This window comes from Battus philenor, unplaced genomic scaffold (genome assembly GCF_028537555.1).
Source record: "Battus philenor isolate CCGP_79_NKW_IND1 unplaced genomic scaffold, ilBatPhil1.0.hap1 SCAF_26, whole genome shotgun sequence".
In the NCBI taxonomy this organism is placed as follows: domain Eukaryota; kingdom Metazoa; phylum Arthropoda; class Insecta; order Lepidoptera; family Papilionidae; genus Battus; species Battus philenor.
Genome location: NW_027181689.1, coordinates 7,714,317 through 7,732,642, shown reverse-complemented (window position 1 = coordinate 7,732,642; position 18,326 = coordinate 7,714,317). Strand labels below are relative to the sequence as shown.

General features: G+C 38.6%; 1 protein-coding gene across 1 annotated transcript in view; it reads left to right on the top strand.

The window, feature by feature from the left end:
* Positions 1–17,468, top strand: part of PMCA (plasma membrane calcium-transporting ATPase 3) — a 155,016-nt gene extending 137,548 nt beyond the window's left edge. The window contains exons 21-24 of the mRNA XM_068768649.1: positions 940–1,091; positions 1,950–2,076; positions 13,331–13,399; positions 15,576–17,468. Coding sequence (XP_068624750.1) covers positions 940–1,091; positions 1,950–2,076; positions 13,331–13,399; positions 15,576–15,791 — 564 coding nt within the window. The 3' untranslated portion in view covers positions 15,792–17,468. The remainder of the gene's footprint in view (positions 1–939; positions 1,092–1,949; positions 2,077–13,330; positions 13,400–15,575) is intronic.
* Positions 17,469–18,326: the final 858 nt, after the last annotated feature.

Here is an 18,326-nt window from a genome sequence, read left to right as displayed (position 1 = left end):
AAAATTGTTCATCTATGTGGGTGTATAAAACGGGCGAAGCTCGAAAAAAAAAACACTTCTACTTTGGACTTCGTGTTGTTACTACCTCATGACCTACCGGCCCTATGAAGAATACCACAATACAATTTTATCGAGAACCAAGAAACTCAATAATTACTTACTTACTTACTTACTCTTTTAACGCCAATTTTACAATTTTTCTTGCTATAAATCGTCTATTTGTCACATGACACAACGTAATACTAATCCCAGGTTTATCTCCTCTGTAGTTTTTAATGCATTAAAAGCATTAATTGTTTTCGCGGATAAATTTAGAATGAATCGCCTTTTTTCTTTTGTAGTAAAATAATGGAGGTCGCTGTTTTTTTTTTTTCGAAACTATCTATATTATTATAAACATAGAGGTTATTATTAAAATATATTATGATGTGACCCTTAGTGTATCTATTTTATTAAATGCGTGGCTGATTGCTGATAATATTTAGATGAAAAGTTGACTCGAAAAGATTAAATTTAAGGTAAACGGTTATGTGCTAGTTCGTTAAAGATATTCGAATGAAATATAATGAATGCGTTCATCATGTTAAAATTTTGCTATTCAAAAAGGTTTCACTAACATTTTTATTCTAGATATTTACATACGCTGAAGAGTTTAACTATTTCTTCGAGTAGTCCGCTATAGTGTACATTTCAATAAGACTACATGTTTGGTTGTCTTATAGGTCCTTAAAGTGCCGTCTATTGCTTTTCCTGGTTGCAGTGACGTGAGGTCAATATTCCAGATGACGTATTAGTATTTATAATTTTAAACTGAAGGCGTGCACATGTCGTAAACAACGTCCATCGAAGAATCTCGCTCTTAGATTGAAACTAGCTTTGAATAAATTGTTAATGAAAAAAAAATAGAGACAGAAATATAAAAAAAACACTTGATTCCAGGTGATAATAATCCAGTTCGGTGGTATGGCGTTCAGTACAGCGGGACTTTCGATAGACCAGTGGCTTTGGTGCTTGTTCTTTGGGGCGGGAACACTTGTGTGGGGTCAACTCGTCACCACCGTGCCGACCAGGAAAATACCCAAGAAACTCTCGTAAGTTTTAAATATATTTTAAAAATACCAAAATTAACAACTAACGTGATAGGCCCGCGTCCAGCGACGTTCCGCTACTTCGACTATGCCGTCAGTCTCTACTTCAAACGGCTTGTTGTCTTTCAAAATAGTCTCCTCGGGCAATCTATGCATTGTTACATCGAGCATTTGAGGTTCCACTGTCTATTTAACATAATTTCACGGTACTAATAAATATAAGGTCGTTTTTGAGTTTTTATCAAATTATGAGGTTCTCATAGAGAGAACTCATTCCTAACATTCTAATGACCGTGACTAAATCCGGCAGATAAAAACGTTCTCGGGTAGCCCTCCACTAGGTGGACCAACGGCGTCGTTAAAGTCGTTAAATGCGGGCAGAGTAAGACCGGTCGATCGATCTTTGGACGAGACCGACGCTTACAACCAAAATTTTCACGTGTCGCCAATTTACTCTTTTCTTGGTAATTATTATAGAAATTGTTTAGCTATAGGTGTAAAAGCTTTAAAGCTGTAAATTTATAGTTCGTGTGTCAACAAAAAGCTTTCAACGTTTTTTTACACGTATTTCCAATCACCCTGTATAAAATGATCACTCTGTAACATGTTACGTTAATTTACATTTAATACAAAGTTCGCAGAGACAGGATAGTAAAGAATAATTAATTGTAAATTGTAGAGGTTCGAAGTATTAAAACGCTTTTGCTTACAATATTACCATAACATTATTTATTGTTTCTGAAGCCATTGATTTGTAAAGGGTGTATAATATATAAATTGACAGCTAATGAGCCCTTTAAAGCTTTTACACCTATACCCAATCGCCCTGTATATTAATTATATTGTAAAAAATAATCCCAGCTGGGGCCGGGGTCAACCGGACCCGGAGACCATCCAACCCGGTCCGGACTATGACGCGGACCTAGATAAGAAGCCACGTGCCGGACAGATCCTGTGGATACGCGGTCTCACGCGCCTGCAAACGCAGGTACGCACGCACTCGCAACGCAGGGGGGAAGGGGGGAGGGAAGGAGAAGTGACGTCATGCGAATAGGCCGATCAAACTTCCGTATTCGAAATTTGTATTATAATATTCATGGATAAAAAATATATATTTCCTATTTAATCTGCCGTTAATTTTGATAAATTAATGTTGCCAAATACAAATCATATATATTTTTGTTATTAAAACAGCAAGTAGTTAAAGCTACTTTGTAAAAACAATATGCAACAAACTGTAATATTCTGATGTTAAACAAATTCATTTTTCCGGAATGCGATTATATAAACAATAGCTATTGGCTTCATACAGCGCTGTTATTTTTTAAAGTTTGTTGGACAATTAGTAAATACCGGCATATATTACGTAGATATCTTATAATATTATAAGAACGAAACGTAAAATTAATTCCGAAAATTTAACGCAATTAAGTTTTTGTTTATCGGCTTATTCGTAAATGAGTTTTGAATTCGGGTTGATATTGTTAAATGTTTGCAATATGGGGGATGTTCGTTTAATTTTGTTCTTGTATTTTGGGAATTCAAAAATTTGTGGGAAAACGTTAAATTTAATTATATTTTTTTATTTTTTACTGTGCCTATGCTGTAAATAATTGTTTACTATTTTTATGAATTTTTTTCTACAAATTAATTTTTTAAACAATTTTTTACAGTATTATAATGACAGTGTTTTGTTTTGACGCGTCGTTTTTATATCTGTTAAGAATTGATATTGTTATTTAAGTTATTATTATTACACTTAAATGAATTCTTATAATTTAGTTAGATTTTATTTATTCGAATTATTCTCAAAAGACTGTCATTAATGTATTGTCATAGATGGCATCATGGTTCCTAAATGGCTGTGAATATAAGTCTGATTATTTTTAAAACAGTAAACATGATGATTTTCTACGACATTTACTGAAAGTTACTAAACAAAGTTTACCGCAGAATAATTTTTAATAAAATTACCTGATGATAAACTTAATTAAGTGACATGTTTGAAAATTGATATTATAATAATTTAAAATAAAGAAACAATATAGGAGTGGCAGAAATGTTCGTGTTTAATGCGAAAGAGGGATAAGTCTTAAGTTTGCAGCATTATTTAAAAAAACAAAGTATAGACAGCAAAATCAACAGGTCGACACTGCGGATACCTTGGGCATCCTAACGCTAAGTCAACGATATAACTCCTTATATATCCATATATATATATGTATATTTACTTTTTTTCTACTTTGCATACAAGCCGAATATAAAATCACCATTTTCAATACTATGCATCCATAGAATCGTCATAGTATAGTAACGCTGAATTATTTTTTACACATACTATAAATGGAATAGCCGGAGATTAGAAAATAAAGCGACACTAAAAAAATCGATAGAGAATTCAGACCTTTCCGTAAAAGACTGTACGTTCATTATTTTTTAGTTTATTTATTCTTATTTCACTATCCTTTATTTTTCTCTTACGTCTCACAATTAGTTTTCATTCTCCTGTACTTCTGTTCTCATTCGATAATTATTATTTTATATACCTACACAGAGAAACACTTTACAAGTAAATCTTAGTAGATACGCTACATTTGGCCCATTAAAGTAGATAACAAATCGTTCGGTTGCTAATTTTGTTTGAAAAAAAAAATATCATATTATCTAAAGAAAATAACAAAATTAGAAACTGTATGATGCTACACTAGATTTTGATTTTTAATATTCTAAAAAAAAATTATTTAAATTCGACCTGGTTTCATGACATCTGTATTCTTTGACTCAATTTTCTTTTCAACATCTCTACCTATTACTGTTTTTCAAAACTTTCGTGACAACTATCTCGCTCGTACACTACTCTAGCTGTCATGGAACCGGGCCCGATCCCCTTAGTGTTACACTAGAAGCCTAAAACATCGCGAGTAACGGCCGTGCATGCTCCGCAGAGAAAACCCAGTCTGACGCTTCCCGATTTATTTAAAAATATTTTATTTTACTTTACCACTGTCCCCTATCACAACCCCATTGGCATGCGATTTATGTAGGCTGTGACGATGTTACTTATCCCTCATGATTGGACCCTTCAAACAGTTACTATGACTACGTCCCTATAGATATTATATTATATATATATGTATAATTTACTGAACATTAACAACATCGCGGTATGAATATGACTGTCTCTTTCTCCTCTATCTTTTTTTTTCTCTTAGTCATACTGACTGTTTGATTTTTTTTTTACTATTTTTGTCTGTTTTTTTTTAATTGTTTATTTTAAGAATAGTGTTTTTTTGCTTGTGATACGCCAACCCAATACATCCTCGTTACTGATCCAAAGCAACCCAAGCAATTGTTTGAATGAGACGCCGTATGTTCACAAACGCTGGAAGCCCGCACGGCGTACGACTAACATACGTTACCGATATCCAAATACCGAAGCAGTAACAAGTCTGATAAAAATGTTTTATTTAATTATTATTATTTATTTGTACCGAGTTGTGTTTAGTTACTGCTATACGAGACCGTTAATTTGAGTGTGGAGTGGATTTTTCTTGAAATAAAAAATAGAAAAAGTTGATACACATTTCTATAGAGCATGCCGCGTCCCCTGGCCGTACTAACACCGAATTGTACCCGTTGTTGACAGAACACGTCTCTTTCCTTTGCTGTTGTGTTGTCAGTGTTTGAGTGTTTTTTATTTTTATTTTCATGTTTTGTTTTTTTTTTATTTTTTGTCCGTGAATGTTCGTTCGAGCCGTACTTTTGTGGGGGTGTGTTGTCAGATGGGTGGTAAGCGTCAAACTGAAAGATGGGATGTCAATGTCAGTAGTTGCCTTGCCTTGCCTTGCCAAATGGAAAAAAAATGGCTTCATGTTATTTTGCAATAGGCTTGTTGTAGTGTCCATATAATGTATTGATTGTATATAGAGTTACACCGCAGGTGACGACGCTCATGTCGGTAAGTATCATGTGTAGAACTAACGTGTTGCGGTTTTTTGTTTTATTTGAGAAAAAAAGTGATTCTGTGTAGCTTTCTAATATCCTCTCGACATTACAATTGTGCAAATATTTAAATGCGAACAACTCATATTTATTACTTTTTGCCGTCGTGATTAAACGATACGTTTTAATTTTTCCACAATTGTAAATCGTCGCAATGAACCTTGTAGGCCAGATGTCTATTCCTCCTTGGCTCCCGAATATTAGATGTTTAACAAACCTATAACAAGGCATGATAGATTAAGTACCTGTTAATATCACATGTACTAAAACGACGAGATAAAATGCGACCCGCCACCATAGAGGCATATGGAATTTGATGTTAGATCGAAAATAAAATATGCTATAATAAATAAAAAATAAATAAAATCAAATTAAACATTTAAATCCCGACGCTAAAGCCATTTAGTGGCACATTAGGTGTTACCCGGTGAAATCAAGTGGTAGTGAACCCTGATCCTCTCAAAGCATTCGTAGGTGTCATTTCCCTGCGTTGTCTAGGCGTAGTGTAGCCAGCTGTCGACCTCCAGGGTAGCTAAGGCCTCGATTCGACTCCCATTTAATTTTGGAAACCCGAGTTTTTCTTTTTATTTTTTGGTTTCATCGTTTCTCATTTGGTTTGGCACTTCAGAGTCATATTCGTATCACGTGACACCGGCCCCAAAATGGCCGCATACATGCCTCAGTATACACCAGACACTTCCGATTTTATTTTATTTTCTTTTTGTGTTAAGAAAATGGTTCCACTCTTTCCGTATCGGCCTGCTTTCAGTGACAACAGATATGGGGATGTTGTTTGAACTCCGAACGCTAAATGTCTTCGAATTTATTATCCTTAAATAAGTTACGCTTTTCTTCGCCTGGACGCGCCCAAGTTTAATCAAAGAATATCTATTTCTAGTATTAGACTTTTTAACCAAATAAATAAAAACCTACCACCTTTCTAAGAGTTTATTGGTGTAAAAATAAACAAAAATTGAAATAAAATTAACAGGTGTATTAATAAAATACAAATTTCTCGGTTTTGGTTTTTAAGTCGAAATTTCCAACCGCAAAATATAACACAAGTTCAGTTCAATGATCTTTCGATAAATTTTAAAAATATTTTTTTATGTATCATCTACTATTCAACTACTTGTAACGTGGAATTTAGCCATATACTATTCTATTCGATATTATGATAAAATCATTATCAAAAATTGCAAATTAAATATAATGACATTAGTAGTATAATGTAAATTTGGAATTCATTCATGTCATACATGATGCTCATGTACGCCCACTTAAAGGCAGGCTTTCCCTACAAAGATCGCCACCATTTGGGTGAAATATTAATAAATAAGTCATTGATAAATTAATTTAAAATAAGTCATATGATTTTTTTTATTTTAATTCATAAAGTCCCTGACGCCAGGCGAATTAAGCGTGTAAATCTTGTGATGAAGGATCGCGCGGTGGTCGCGTGTGAACCCCCCAAATCTGTGGGCCAGTTGTAAAGTTAGGGCTGCGCACGTAGGACGGTGTCGAATGGGGCGAGCCGCGCGTCGTTGAGAGATGTTGTTGGCAGCCCCGGCCGGTGCTGGAGACCGAGGTGTAGTGGCGGGCGCGGCGGCTGGCGGCGCGCTGCGTGCGACGGACGCTGACGGTACAACCCTAGCGCGTAGTGCCGCGGCGGGCCCCGACACTAGTCACGCGCCTCGCGGACAAAATACATTGCGACAGTTATTTGCGCGGGAATGGCAACTCTTTGTAATCTATATTTTACTTCGTATCATACGAAGTAAATTTGTTAAATTTATTTGAAATTATTGCGACATTTTAATTTTAAAAAAATTAATAAGTCACTAATCCATTTAATAGTGTCATTTCAAATAGTGATTCTGTTGTAGAGTTAAAAATATTTTTTAAATTTCGTGATACGATCATAGTCGTATTGAAATGTGAAATTGATATGAAAACAAATGATCTAGAGTGAAAAGATAAACTGGTGTCGTGGACTTGCCGCGGGAGTTTTGACTAGTTCTGTTTTCCGTCTGTGCTGCATCCCACGTCTGCCCCGGTAGACTCGCTGTCCTTCATCTGGCACCGTCCGCCCGGCCGCACTGTCTCCACTCGACTGTCGACTATCGATGCTCTCGAACACCCCCTTCCATGGTCCCGCTTTGTGACGTCATCTAGTGAGCCCTTATCTCGATTGCCGCGTCGCTCTAGTACCAGCTGTCGCTAGCACCTTTAGTGTTTTTTCAGTTAGCATGGCGCCCACAGCACCGGACATCACGTCGGACGCGGGTCCCCTAGCTGCATGCGTAGACGTCCGCCACACTCAATACTCTGAATACAGGCATAGTCGAGAACATCCACACCACACTCGGTATATCGGTGGCGTAGTGTGTCGGTAGGTGGTGCTAGGCGAGCGAGGGTGCGAGGGTGTGGGGTTAGGGCGGGCGCACTGGGAGGGTTGTGTTGGTTGCAGCTGCGCGTGGTCCGCGCGTTCAAATCGACGCTGGAGGACTTGGAGGAGCGGCTGTCGGCCCACTCGGCCGCCGGGCTCCGCTCGCGCCTGCGCGCGCCGCCGCAGGACATCGCCTACATCGACGCCGACGACGTGCCCGCCGCCGCTCGCACTGAGACCACCATATTCTAACGCACCGCACCTCGCACGCGGCCGGGGCCCCGTCGCCCCGCCGCCCCGTCGCCCCACCCGCACCGAAAGAGCTTTCCCTCGAATTATCTTGTTACACTTAGTAGAGTATGTGTTGAACGACTCCGCGGACGCCGCTGTCATCGGACCGACGCACCACACGACCCCCGACCCCCGACCCGCGACCGAAACGTACTTAACACTGACCCGCGCCGTACGACACATCCATTACTTATATTTACGCTTTATTATACGAGAAGGTCATTCGAATCTTAGTAGACTTAAGACTTTTTAAATAAGTGTTGAAATTTTTTAGAACTAGGTAGTCGATAGCAATAAACTTGCATAGTTACACGCGCCCGACGTTGGGCCCGACACCGAATCGTGCCTGTTACGACGTACAATCGACTCGTCTGTGTTAAAGTTGTACACTGCGGCCAGTGCAGACACGCGACGTACACTCGCACGGCTATGTCTTACTCGTAGAGCAATGAACACTGCTGTTGAGAGATGAACGTGTTTGTAAATAAGATTTTCTTGAACGTCTTTATATGTATATCGGAGCAGTGATATTTTGTATAGCTGTTATAAAACGAGTCGACTCGTGGAATTGTAAAACGTTTTATTCCTATGTACTTGAAGTTTACCAAGATAATGTTAACTTTTTTAAAATTTTCAATTCTCCGTAGCTTATTGTGTGAATAGTTTAGAAGTGCGTACGTCGAACGTCGAACGTAGGGACGCAGTCCGATCAGATCAGTCCATCGGCTTGTGTTTGTTTCGTATAAAAGTTTGGGACCACGCGAGCCCGCCGGCCGATGTTATTGCAACTCTCACGATAGGCTCCCTCCGGGTGCTGCGTGTGCACCTGATGCAATACGAATGGACGCCCGATGCCTGCACGTTAACATCAAACTTATAAGTGTATAGAATTTTACGATATTGTGTTGCGAATGTTACGATTACTGAACTATTTACAATTAATAATAAAATTTCAAGCAAATTCCATAGCATTTTCTTTCGCCACTCGTTATGTATGGTGGGGGCCGCCCAGTTTTAGCAGAATCGCTCTATTTCAGATGTTAACGGTAAGTTTAGGTCCGACTCGCGTAGGCGGCGGTACGGCGTACTTACGTCGCTGGACCCGCTGCCGCCACGTGACGTAGGTACACTCGAGTAAACTATAGTTAGAGCATGAGCGTGTGTTGCACGTCCCACCCAAGTCTTCGGTACATACTCGCCCCAGTCAAACGAATAGCGACATTATCTGTGCATCAATACGTCACAAAACACAACTCACGACTTCTAGGTCGATAAGTCGCATTGTAACTGACGAACACCTCGTATGGAAGGTGCGAACTATGCGAACGGCCACTTTGTGAATGCCACAAGGCATCCGGGTGGTGGCCTATTTAGATTGTAAGTACAGAGTATCTATTGAAGAGATGTTAACAATTTTTATTCATTTTTCTTTTTTGGTACAAATGTTGTTTCTTTTTGTAACTTGTATTTTAATTATTTTGCTTCGCATTTAAAGTGTGAAACTGCTTATGTTACAGCGTTATGCATGTATACAGATGTCTGTGAGTATGCACAATTTGTATTTTGTATGTGACAGGTTATGATAATGTGAACTGAGAATTTGTTTCGAGGAATTCGTTCACCTTGTCAGGAACTTTGAACTTCAATGTTATTTTTTATATGTTGTATGGTATCACATTTCGGAGAGAAATTAAACCGTTTTAAACACGATAACCTATTTGTACACTAGTCTGTAAGCTGCCGTACAAAAGATATGATGCTATAGTCTAACGCCTCCACTGTATCACTTAAACTAAAATAAATAACCTAGATTCCATTAAAACATTTAAATAGCTTATGTATTCTTTATTTATCGTTGACTCGGTTGTGTAAGTACTTATTCAATAAGTTTATTTCATTTTTAGTTGTTTAACTTATTTTCATGTAACGTGAGGTTTTGCTTTAGTTGTTTAAATATACATTCTTAACCGGCTATATAAACGACCAGTTTTACGTGAACTCATTTGAATAAAACTATTTATTTCAATAATACCGATATTTCATTTTGTTTCACCTATATAAATGCGTTATTCGCTGAAGTCAGCGTCGCGAAGTAGCTCACATACCGGATTATATTTCTACCGCCTAGTAGACGCTTCCTCCACGGTAATATTTCTTTTATTTTTCTTATCTATCTCTGTTTCTGCTAGTGGATGCCCTCGTACGCCCCAACCCAGGTAGTGTGAATGCCCCCCTAGACAACATTAGCCACTGACTAACGAGACTGCTTTCTAAAACTCCCCACTTATAGCTGAACATAACCGCCAAGTTGTTCCAATGTCAAATTGTGTTTGCGATTTTGATTTTGGAACTTTTCGGTTTTTTTGCGTTGGCAACAGAAGTTGCCGAGCCGGTTTGACAGCTCCGTGATGTTGTTTTGCAGCAAAAGGCGGACATATTGGCCGGCCGTCGGATATTTGTCAATAATTATTTGGCGGAACACCGGAGGATCAGCGTGCAATCCGGAGGCAGTTCCCTACCGGCACTCAGCCCTGTATCGCATCAGAGCGATGATTAAACCAACTAAATCTAACAATCAATAGATTACCACAAAACATAAAATCATTCATTACCTATGTATGAGAATGTCATAAAGCCATGTAAAGTGCGTGAAAATTTAAAATAGTGTAACGGTTACTGTACTGCCAGTTTAATAAATATAATCCAAAACGCTACTAGCAACATTGAAAAAAAAAACAGAAAAGTTTAAAAAATCATTTAAATTAGAATAATACGCATTGTTTACTGAAAGTATTAGGTTAAGAAAAATAAATTTTAAATAAAAAATTTCAAGTTAGGATTAAATATACGGTGCACCATTTTAATATTGAAAATATTTATTATCAACGCTATTGATCGTAACTGCGCCTACATAGAACGTATATAATATAATTTTGTGTAAATATTCGTGAAATTATATAGATAAAAAATGTATGTTGTTGCGGAATAATATTTTCATATGCGGTAGATTCGTGTGACATATTTATAATCGAATACACAATGATCGACTTAAGCGCTTTCCTAAACTCTCGATTAAGAATTTGTGATATTTAAATTTGCTTGTTATTTTTCTTGTTTTGGTCTGGTCTGGTGTATGTTATCTATATTTTTCATTTGATATTTAGTTCTAGAGCTTATTTGTTTACCGCTGTGTAGTGTTTGTGTAATCTGGTATTTTTTTTATTACTGTCAACATTATGTGTAATTACAAATGTTGCCTGTGTACGTGACAAGAGTGATAGCAATTTATACTTGCATGATGTGTGAAATAGAGGGTAATTATCGATTTACTTGTTGACAGTACTTCCAAAACAATTGCATGCTACATAATTACCGACATGTGAATAGAAAAATGTTAATGTTATACACTTCCACACACACTACTATTTCTGTCTTCCAACATTTTTTTTTTGTTATTGTATTGTTTCTTTATATTACCTTTAATTAAATTACCCACTAGATTTCAAGCAAATTTAAGTATCTATATTGGAGTTAATGATACATTTGTGTTTTATAAAGTGTAGGTAGTTTATATGTTCGGATTTAATAACTTGCACTTTGTAGCGATACTTCAACGATTGCCTCCTAGTCGATATTACTGGAAAGATAAAGCTACTTTATTAAAATAACATAAAAATATAATTCGTGTTACGGTGTTAACCGAAAAATTTTAGATGTAAAAAAATTTAAAGTAATTATTATTCGAAATTTTAAAATGTTTCGCTTCTAGCCGTCTCGTGAACGCATATAGATTTTAAAATGAATATCGGCACCATAGTGGCATGATCCCTGTAACGCGTGTCCAGAAGTTGATAATAACCGATGCTGTCTGTTGATTCTTTACCTCTAACGCTTCATGTCTTAAAGTTTAGTAATAAAGTGTCCATACTCCAAAGTAACTTTCATTTCACCCGACTGCCACGTTGCGGAGAGCTGCGTTATAAGGTAACTGGCCGTCTCTGTACGTGATGTATGTGTTAGTGTGCCGATGTGGCCCGCGGCAGGGCCTCCATGTTTGTCGTGCGTCTAGATGTTAAGCTCAGTTCATACTGTCGCAGAGTCCAAGCGCTTCGAAGCATCGCATTCTTTACCAAAGAACAAATACGTAATTTTATTTTACACGTAATTGTACATTATCCTTTTTTCTAGAAAGGAATATGTGCGTTACGTCATAGACGTAAGGTTTAATTTGCTATGTAACATTTTATACAAATTTCGACTCTGTACTAGTATGAATTGATCCTTAGCGCTTGGCTTCGCGTGGCCGCATGCTCGCACCGGTTGCAAATTTCGTGTCGCCCATGACTTTTATTTTATCGACCATCACCGCTTTCCGAATCTCTCGATATCTTGCGATCTACTAAAATGTCACTAATATAATACGAGAGATTTAAGTTGGTCTTAAAATAAAATTCATCTTGAAAAAATAGTTATCTGTGTATGGTGTAAATTATCTGTGGTTAAAATATTGTCTGTTAGCTTTCACGTATTTTGATGCAACGCAGCGTATAGAACTGTTCCATGTAGTAATACGTAGTAATATCACCATTTACTGCTTATGTAATCTAGTTGATATTTTATAAAGAACATGTTGTCTTAGAATCTGGTATGTGAGCAACTCAGCAAATCCGTTCCATATTGAAAATATATGTGCTTACAATAGAGCATGGACAGTGACAAAGCTAGACACCGACTGCCGCGCAACGGACACCAACCATACGCACACACACACAAACACGGAAGAAACATGAAGAAGATTGAATAAAAACGATTCGATGTTGCACTTGAATATTTGTATGTACAAATACATTGCCAGTCCAATGTACATTACTGTTTATTGTTCGAATATGTTTTCGTTAAGTTTCAGTTATTTGATTTACGTTGATGTTTATAACGGAAATAAAGGAGCCCTGGACGGATAGTGTAAAATAAAACTTAGCTCTAAGTGCACAACCCATGAATGTGCTTCTTAAGGTTATAGGATGCGTGTACCCTACTGTTTATGTTCTAGTGTTATTTTTTATTTTGATATCTTCTTTCTGAAATCTGTTCATCGCTTCGCGAGGCGCACCGCTTCGTCCAGAGCGCGGAGTCCCGGCGCCGTGCGCCTGTTCACTGCCAACGCATCCAACGCTGTTCACTTTACAACCGTCAATTATTTATTGATATGATTAATATTAAATTGTATTAGTTTTTTCAAATGTTGTGCGTTCGCATTAAAAATATATTGCGTCGTCACTTTCCGCGGACCTGGCTATCGTAATCATCGATCGATTCGTTTAGACCTATGCCTGCGGACAACATCGATTTAGTGCGTGCTCAACGCGTATGAACTGTATAGTGTTGCGCGTAGATGAATAGCGTTGGATCCTGCGCACCGCCGACTTACTGTCCACCTGTCTGTACTGTGCTGTGCAAGGCCGCGCCATCCGCGACCTCTCTCTCTCTCTGTGTGTCGTGAGTCTTACTTCATATTCTTGTTTTTATTTTCTTTTCCATGAATCCCCATTGCACACGGAAGGTCATAGGTGGCGAGTTACAGGAGCGCTTGATCCCGGTGCCCTACAGCAAGACCTCAACCGATCAAGCTGTAAGATTTGATACAGAGCCTGCTCTTTCACTCACACCTTCTGGTTTTTTATTTTGTTTTGTTTATTTTTGACTATTTTATGTTCGTTATTGTTCTACGTTTTGACTGTACTCTATACTTACAACTTGTGTACATTCTGCAACAATTCCCAACGCTACTGACTCTTCTGTTTTGCCGCAAATGTTGCTGACATTTGGCAAAAAATTGGCACATCTTGGAAAAACATTTCAAAATAGAAGGGTCAGAGCTCAACGCATGTTTATCACCTTTTTGCATTATCTGTACGCATGGGCTGTGTAATTCATAATTAAGTGTATTTACGATAAAATCGATATCCAGATATGTATCGATTCCAAACTCGATATTTTTGTTCTGTTTTAAGATAATTCAGAGTTCAAATGTTAATAATTTCAGATTGACAATTGTTTAACCGAAGTCATTGCCGAAATGTAATCTAACCCCTCAATCTGGATTTCCAGCTGTTTCTTGTAAATTATCGAATGTAAATTCTAATACATCGATTGAGCTCGGTGCCATTAAATGTTTACTTATTCAATATTAAATTATAATTGAAATCTAAGGATAAGTAAGTTTGTTATTGAATAACAGACATCGTTAAAAAAATTCCGGCACTGTAATAAGCTTTGGCAATTAACGCATCCTAGCTAAGTCTACAGGCATCACCACACATCGCTTCCCGCCGCGCCGACAATCGAAACCGCCTGAATATTATTTAGCCTTATACCATGCTAGACAATAGTCTCCGTATCTATTATTTTGCTCACATTGTGCACAATAAAACGAACGTTTAAAACACCAGGGACTCGTCATAGAAGCTTATATACCATGTCAGAAGCATCGAACCATACAAATAATAGCTTTTAGACAATTTGAACTGTATCAGACTAAGCTTGAGATAGGTGATATAGGTGCAGCTTGCTTGGTCCGGGTACACAGGAGACGTTCGATGTTGCTTCGTGCGGATAGGCCCGGCAGCTTCCGAGTAGAGCGGTAGAGCCAGTCCGTCCTCCGGGAGTTGTCCGAGTTGCATGATCGGGCCGCGGCCCAGGCCGATGCAACACCTGTATTCAGAGAGGAGGGCGAGGGACCGAGAAGTACCTCCCACTGCATGGCATGCGCCGGCCGTCGACCGCCGCCACTGACATTTCGAACGACCTACGCTTTCTCGCCTCTTTCTTATGGCTCGGTGTGCTTTCATTTATGTTCATATAAACAATTGATTGTACACATTCCTGCAACGGTGTCGCTCCTTCTGAATTGTCCTTCCATTGACCTGTGGGACTGGTGTTAGTTTCACTTGCGAGGTTAAAACTACCTTACCTTCGATTTTTTATTTCACGCTCGTAAGGTCGTTTTAACCTGTGTACATTGATGTAAATTAATGAAAATTTTATGACGAATTAAAAGGAGCTTCAACCGACCGCCGCTCGCCCCGCTCTGACTTTCTGATCCGAGTTGAATTCCGAACGCGAAACATCAACTTCCGATATTGCCATATAAACGACTGGGCAATGTACAAGCAAATTTATGGTCCACTGTCAAAGATTGCACAGCATAGCAGTTTGTTACACTGTACATACATGAGCACATCGTCGGAATTCACTTGTTAAAACGTGCCCTCGACACACTTCGTCGCTTCGAACTGAAGCGGTGAAGTCGCGTCGCCAATCGTTTTATGGATAAGCCAGTATGGACTTGGTTACTGTTTCCCGTTTTTATGTTATTATATATCTTCAATTGATGGTTAGCGATTTTATAAACCTTCCCTCATGGCTCGTACACGTAAACTTTTTCTCTTATATATATTGATTTTACGTGATCGCAACGTGTCTTTCTCGAAATGGCTATCTTTATACACAATTAAAACTAATGCACCCACTACCAGGTGGTATGTTTCTTACTACCGCATGAAGGGGTGGCATTATATCGACGACGTCATACAGTTATCCTACCATGTGACGTCGCGTCTAGTACGGCGTGACGTCGTATTGTATTTGTGTACGAGTCCTCGTGGAAGTATTTTGTGATCCTGAATTGTTAGTTTTTATAAGAGCGGAACAGTTAGCCAAGTCCAGGGGAAGACAGAGCGGGACGGGCGACGCAGCCGCGAGGTAAGTGTCCCCACTAACGCTGCGTGCGCGGCGCGTGTGCGCAGATCCGCGTGGTGAACGCGTTCCGGCAGGGGCTGGACTCGCGCGGCTCGCTGGCGGACGCGGCGCTGGCGGAGGCGCTGCGCAAGCAGACGGCGCTCTCCAAGCGCTTCTCGCACACGTCCAGCGTCGAGTACGCGGACACGCGGGACGCGCTGGCCCCTCACGACCTCGACGTCGAGCGCCTCTCCAGCCACAGCCACACCGAGACCGCCGTGTAACGCCGCCGCGCCCCGCGACCCGCACGCCCCGTGCCCCCGCGCGACCCGTGCGACCCGTGCCCTGCACGGACCCCCGTATCGCTGCCATCGCTCTAATGTAAACGTACCGCTACTGTGTATAAAGGCATATTTTTAAACGGAGATACCACATTTCATATTTGGTTTCGAGCAGCCCGGCGAGCCGGAGAGTCGGAGCATAAGTTATTGTTAACTAGTGTGTTTATTGCGATTGTTTTGAAAATATTTTATTATAATACGCGCGTTGCCGCGCGTCTGTTGAACAAATAAAAATATTGTCTAATTATTAATTTTAGATTTAAGCGCAAGGACGAGCGAATGGGCGTGTGTTTTTTGAAAATAATTACAAAAAAACCATGTAATTTTCGCATAGCATCGTGTCATCTCACACGGAATGAAACGTTTTGTATTGCTTTTGTGGAGTGTGCGGCCTCCCGAACTTCAAACTAAATTATTCAACTATTAGTTAAGGTGTTTGTTATAAATTTCAATAACTTTTTCATTTTGTTTTTACGACCTTTTTCCCCTAAATCTAAGTACCTATACATTTAAGTCATATCTCGAGACGTAGACGCATCAAATTGACAGTTTCTACACAAGAGCCGTGTAGCGCGTTCTTGTGTAGAAACCCACACGTAGCCCACTTTAAACATCTTCAAAATGTTTAAAATAGAAATAAACATTAAATTGTATAGCTGAAGGTATTTATTTGTAATGCTAGTCTCTTATGAAACAAAATACTAATTATTCAATTATTATAATGTACTTATTGATTATTGATAACTACTTCAAGTTTATTAAACGAGTATAGTCTACGGTGTAACGAATTGGTTTTGGAATTTTTTCTCTACGAGCAATAGCGAGGCGCGAGCCTGCGCCGCGGTCGTGTGCGTGCACACGTGTACACGCTGCTATACGCACACTGCTGTACGCCGCGAGCGAGCGAGGGGCGCGGCGAAAGGCGCGCGAGCGTGCGTGCGACAAGGACAACACACACACACACACGGCCGCAGGCGGCAGCTCGCAGACTAGGCGACGTAGGATCGCAGCAGTGGCATTTTCAAGTTATAAAGTAAGACATGTACTTAAAGGACTTAGTAACGAGTCGGACGCGACCCGCGCCACAGCGGAACACCGCTCGCCGCCCACTTGTTTTTAGTAATAAATTATAATAAAAAAAAAACATAAATAATAATGTCAAGCGATTTAGCAAATCGCCAATGTTCAATTTTGTATAGAACGTTTCATAGTAGAGATATTGAGAGTTGTTACGTTTTGTTTCGTGAGGCCCCGGCCGAACTATTAAACAATCTTGTAAGTAATTAAGTATTAGCTTGGAATCAATAAAGCCTTTTTAAAAAAAAACTTAGTTAAAACTATTTAAAGTTCACATGTTTAATATTAGTTACGGTTTCAGTGAATTAGATGGTCATGGTATCGTTTTGTGTATATTGCTATATATATTTATATATATTTTTTGTTTATTCGTTACGTATACCACGAGTTCCCCGATGAAAGACATAATGAATTAGGAGCGCACGGGCGCCGCCTGTGCGTCGATCAGTTGTTTTGACACGACAGTCTGCCACTAACCATTTTAGGTGATAAGTCCCATTGTTGTATTTTTCGTCTCACAATAAATGAAAATCTATTTTATTGTTTTTATGCCTGTTGTTTTATTTTTTGTACCTCTTTTAACTTAACAAAATCACAACAGTAACTCAAAATGTACTGTTACACAAGTCATGTAAACTCTAGTTATGAAGCGTTAGAATATTAAATTCATGCATATTATATATTCCAAAATAAAACATTGTTACTCTGCAATTGCATGAATGATGCAAATTTTGAACGTGTTTATAAATATTTAAATTTTCTCTAGTTCTAATCACTTTATAAAAATAACTTCACAATTTATTTCAACACATACTTCGTAACACCTATTTAGTTTTTAACTTTATCGTTTAAATTGTTGTATATATAACTATCTATCCGGGGAATAAAATGACAACCAATAATTTTAATTCCGATATTTTTTTTAAAAAAAAATATTTTATATACATGTTTTGGAAATACTCTGAGTAAATAAAATTAGGTAATATGTTTGAAGAAGATACAAGTTTTCTTTCTTAAACAAAATAGATATTATTTATAAAAGTAACGGAATTTTTTCTTCATCCTCATCTTTTAAGTAGTAGGCTATCTGTGGTTCGGACATTGGCCTCCATAGATTTTTAATAAAAGAAACTGTTAAAGGCGACTTGCATCCAGTGTCATCCATCTACCTAATTGATTTTATTAGAACTTTGTAAACAAAAAATGTAAATACTGTCAATTTGTTACACTTGCAAATATTGTTCCCCTAAGCGGGTGTTTAAGGTGCCTTTAACTTGAAACGCGCGACGGTCACAGCACTTTGGACTGTGGGTGATCCTTAACCAGAAGATATCTCGTCCCTAACAAAGGGCCACCATTGGGAGGATTTTAGTGGGTAGAAATCCCACATATCTAGAAGTC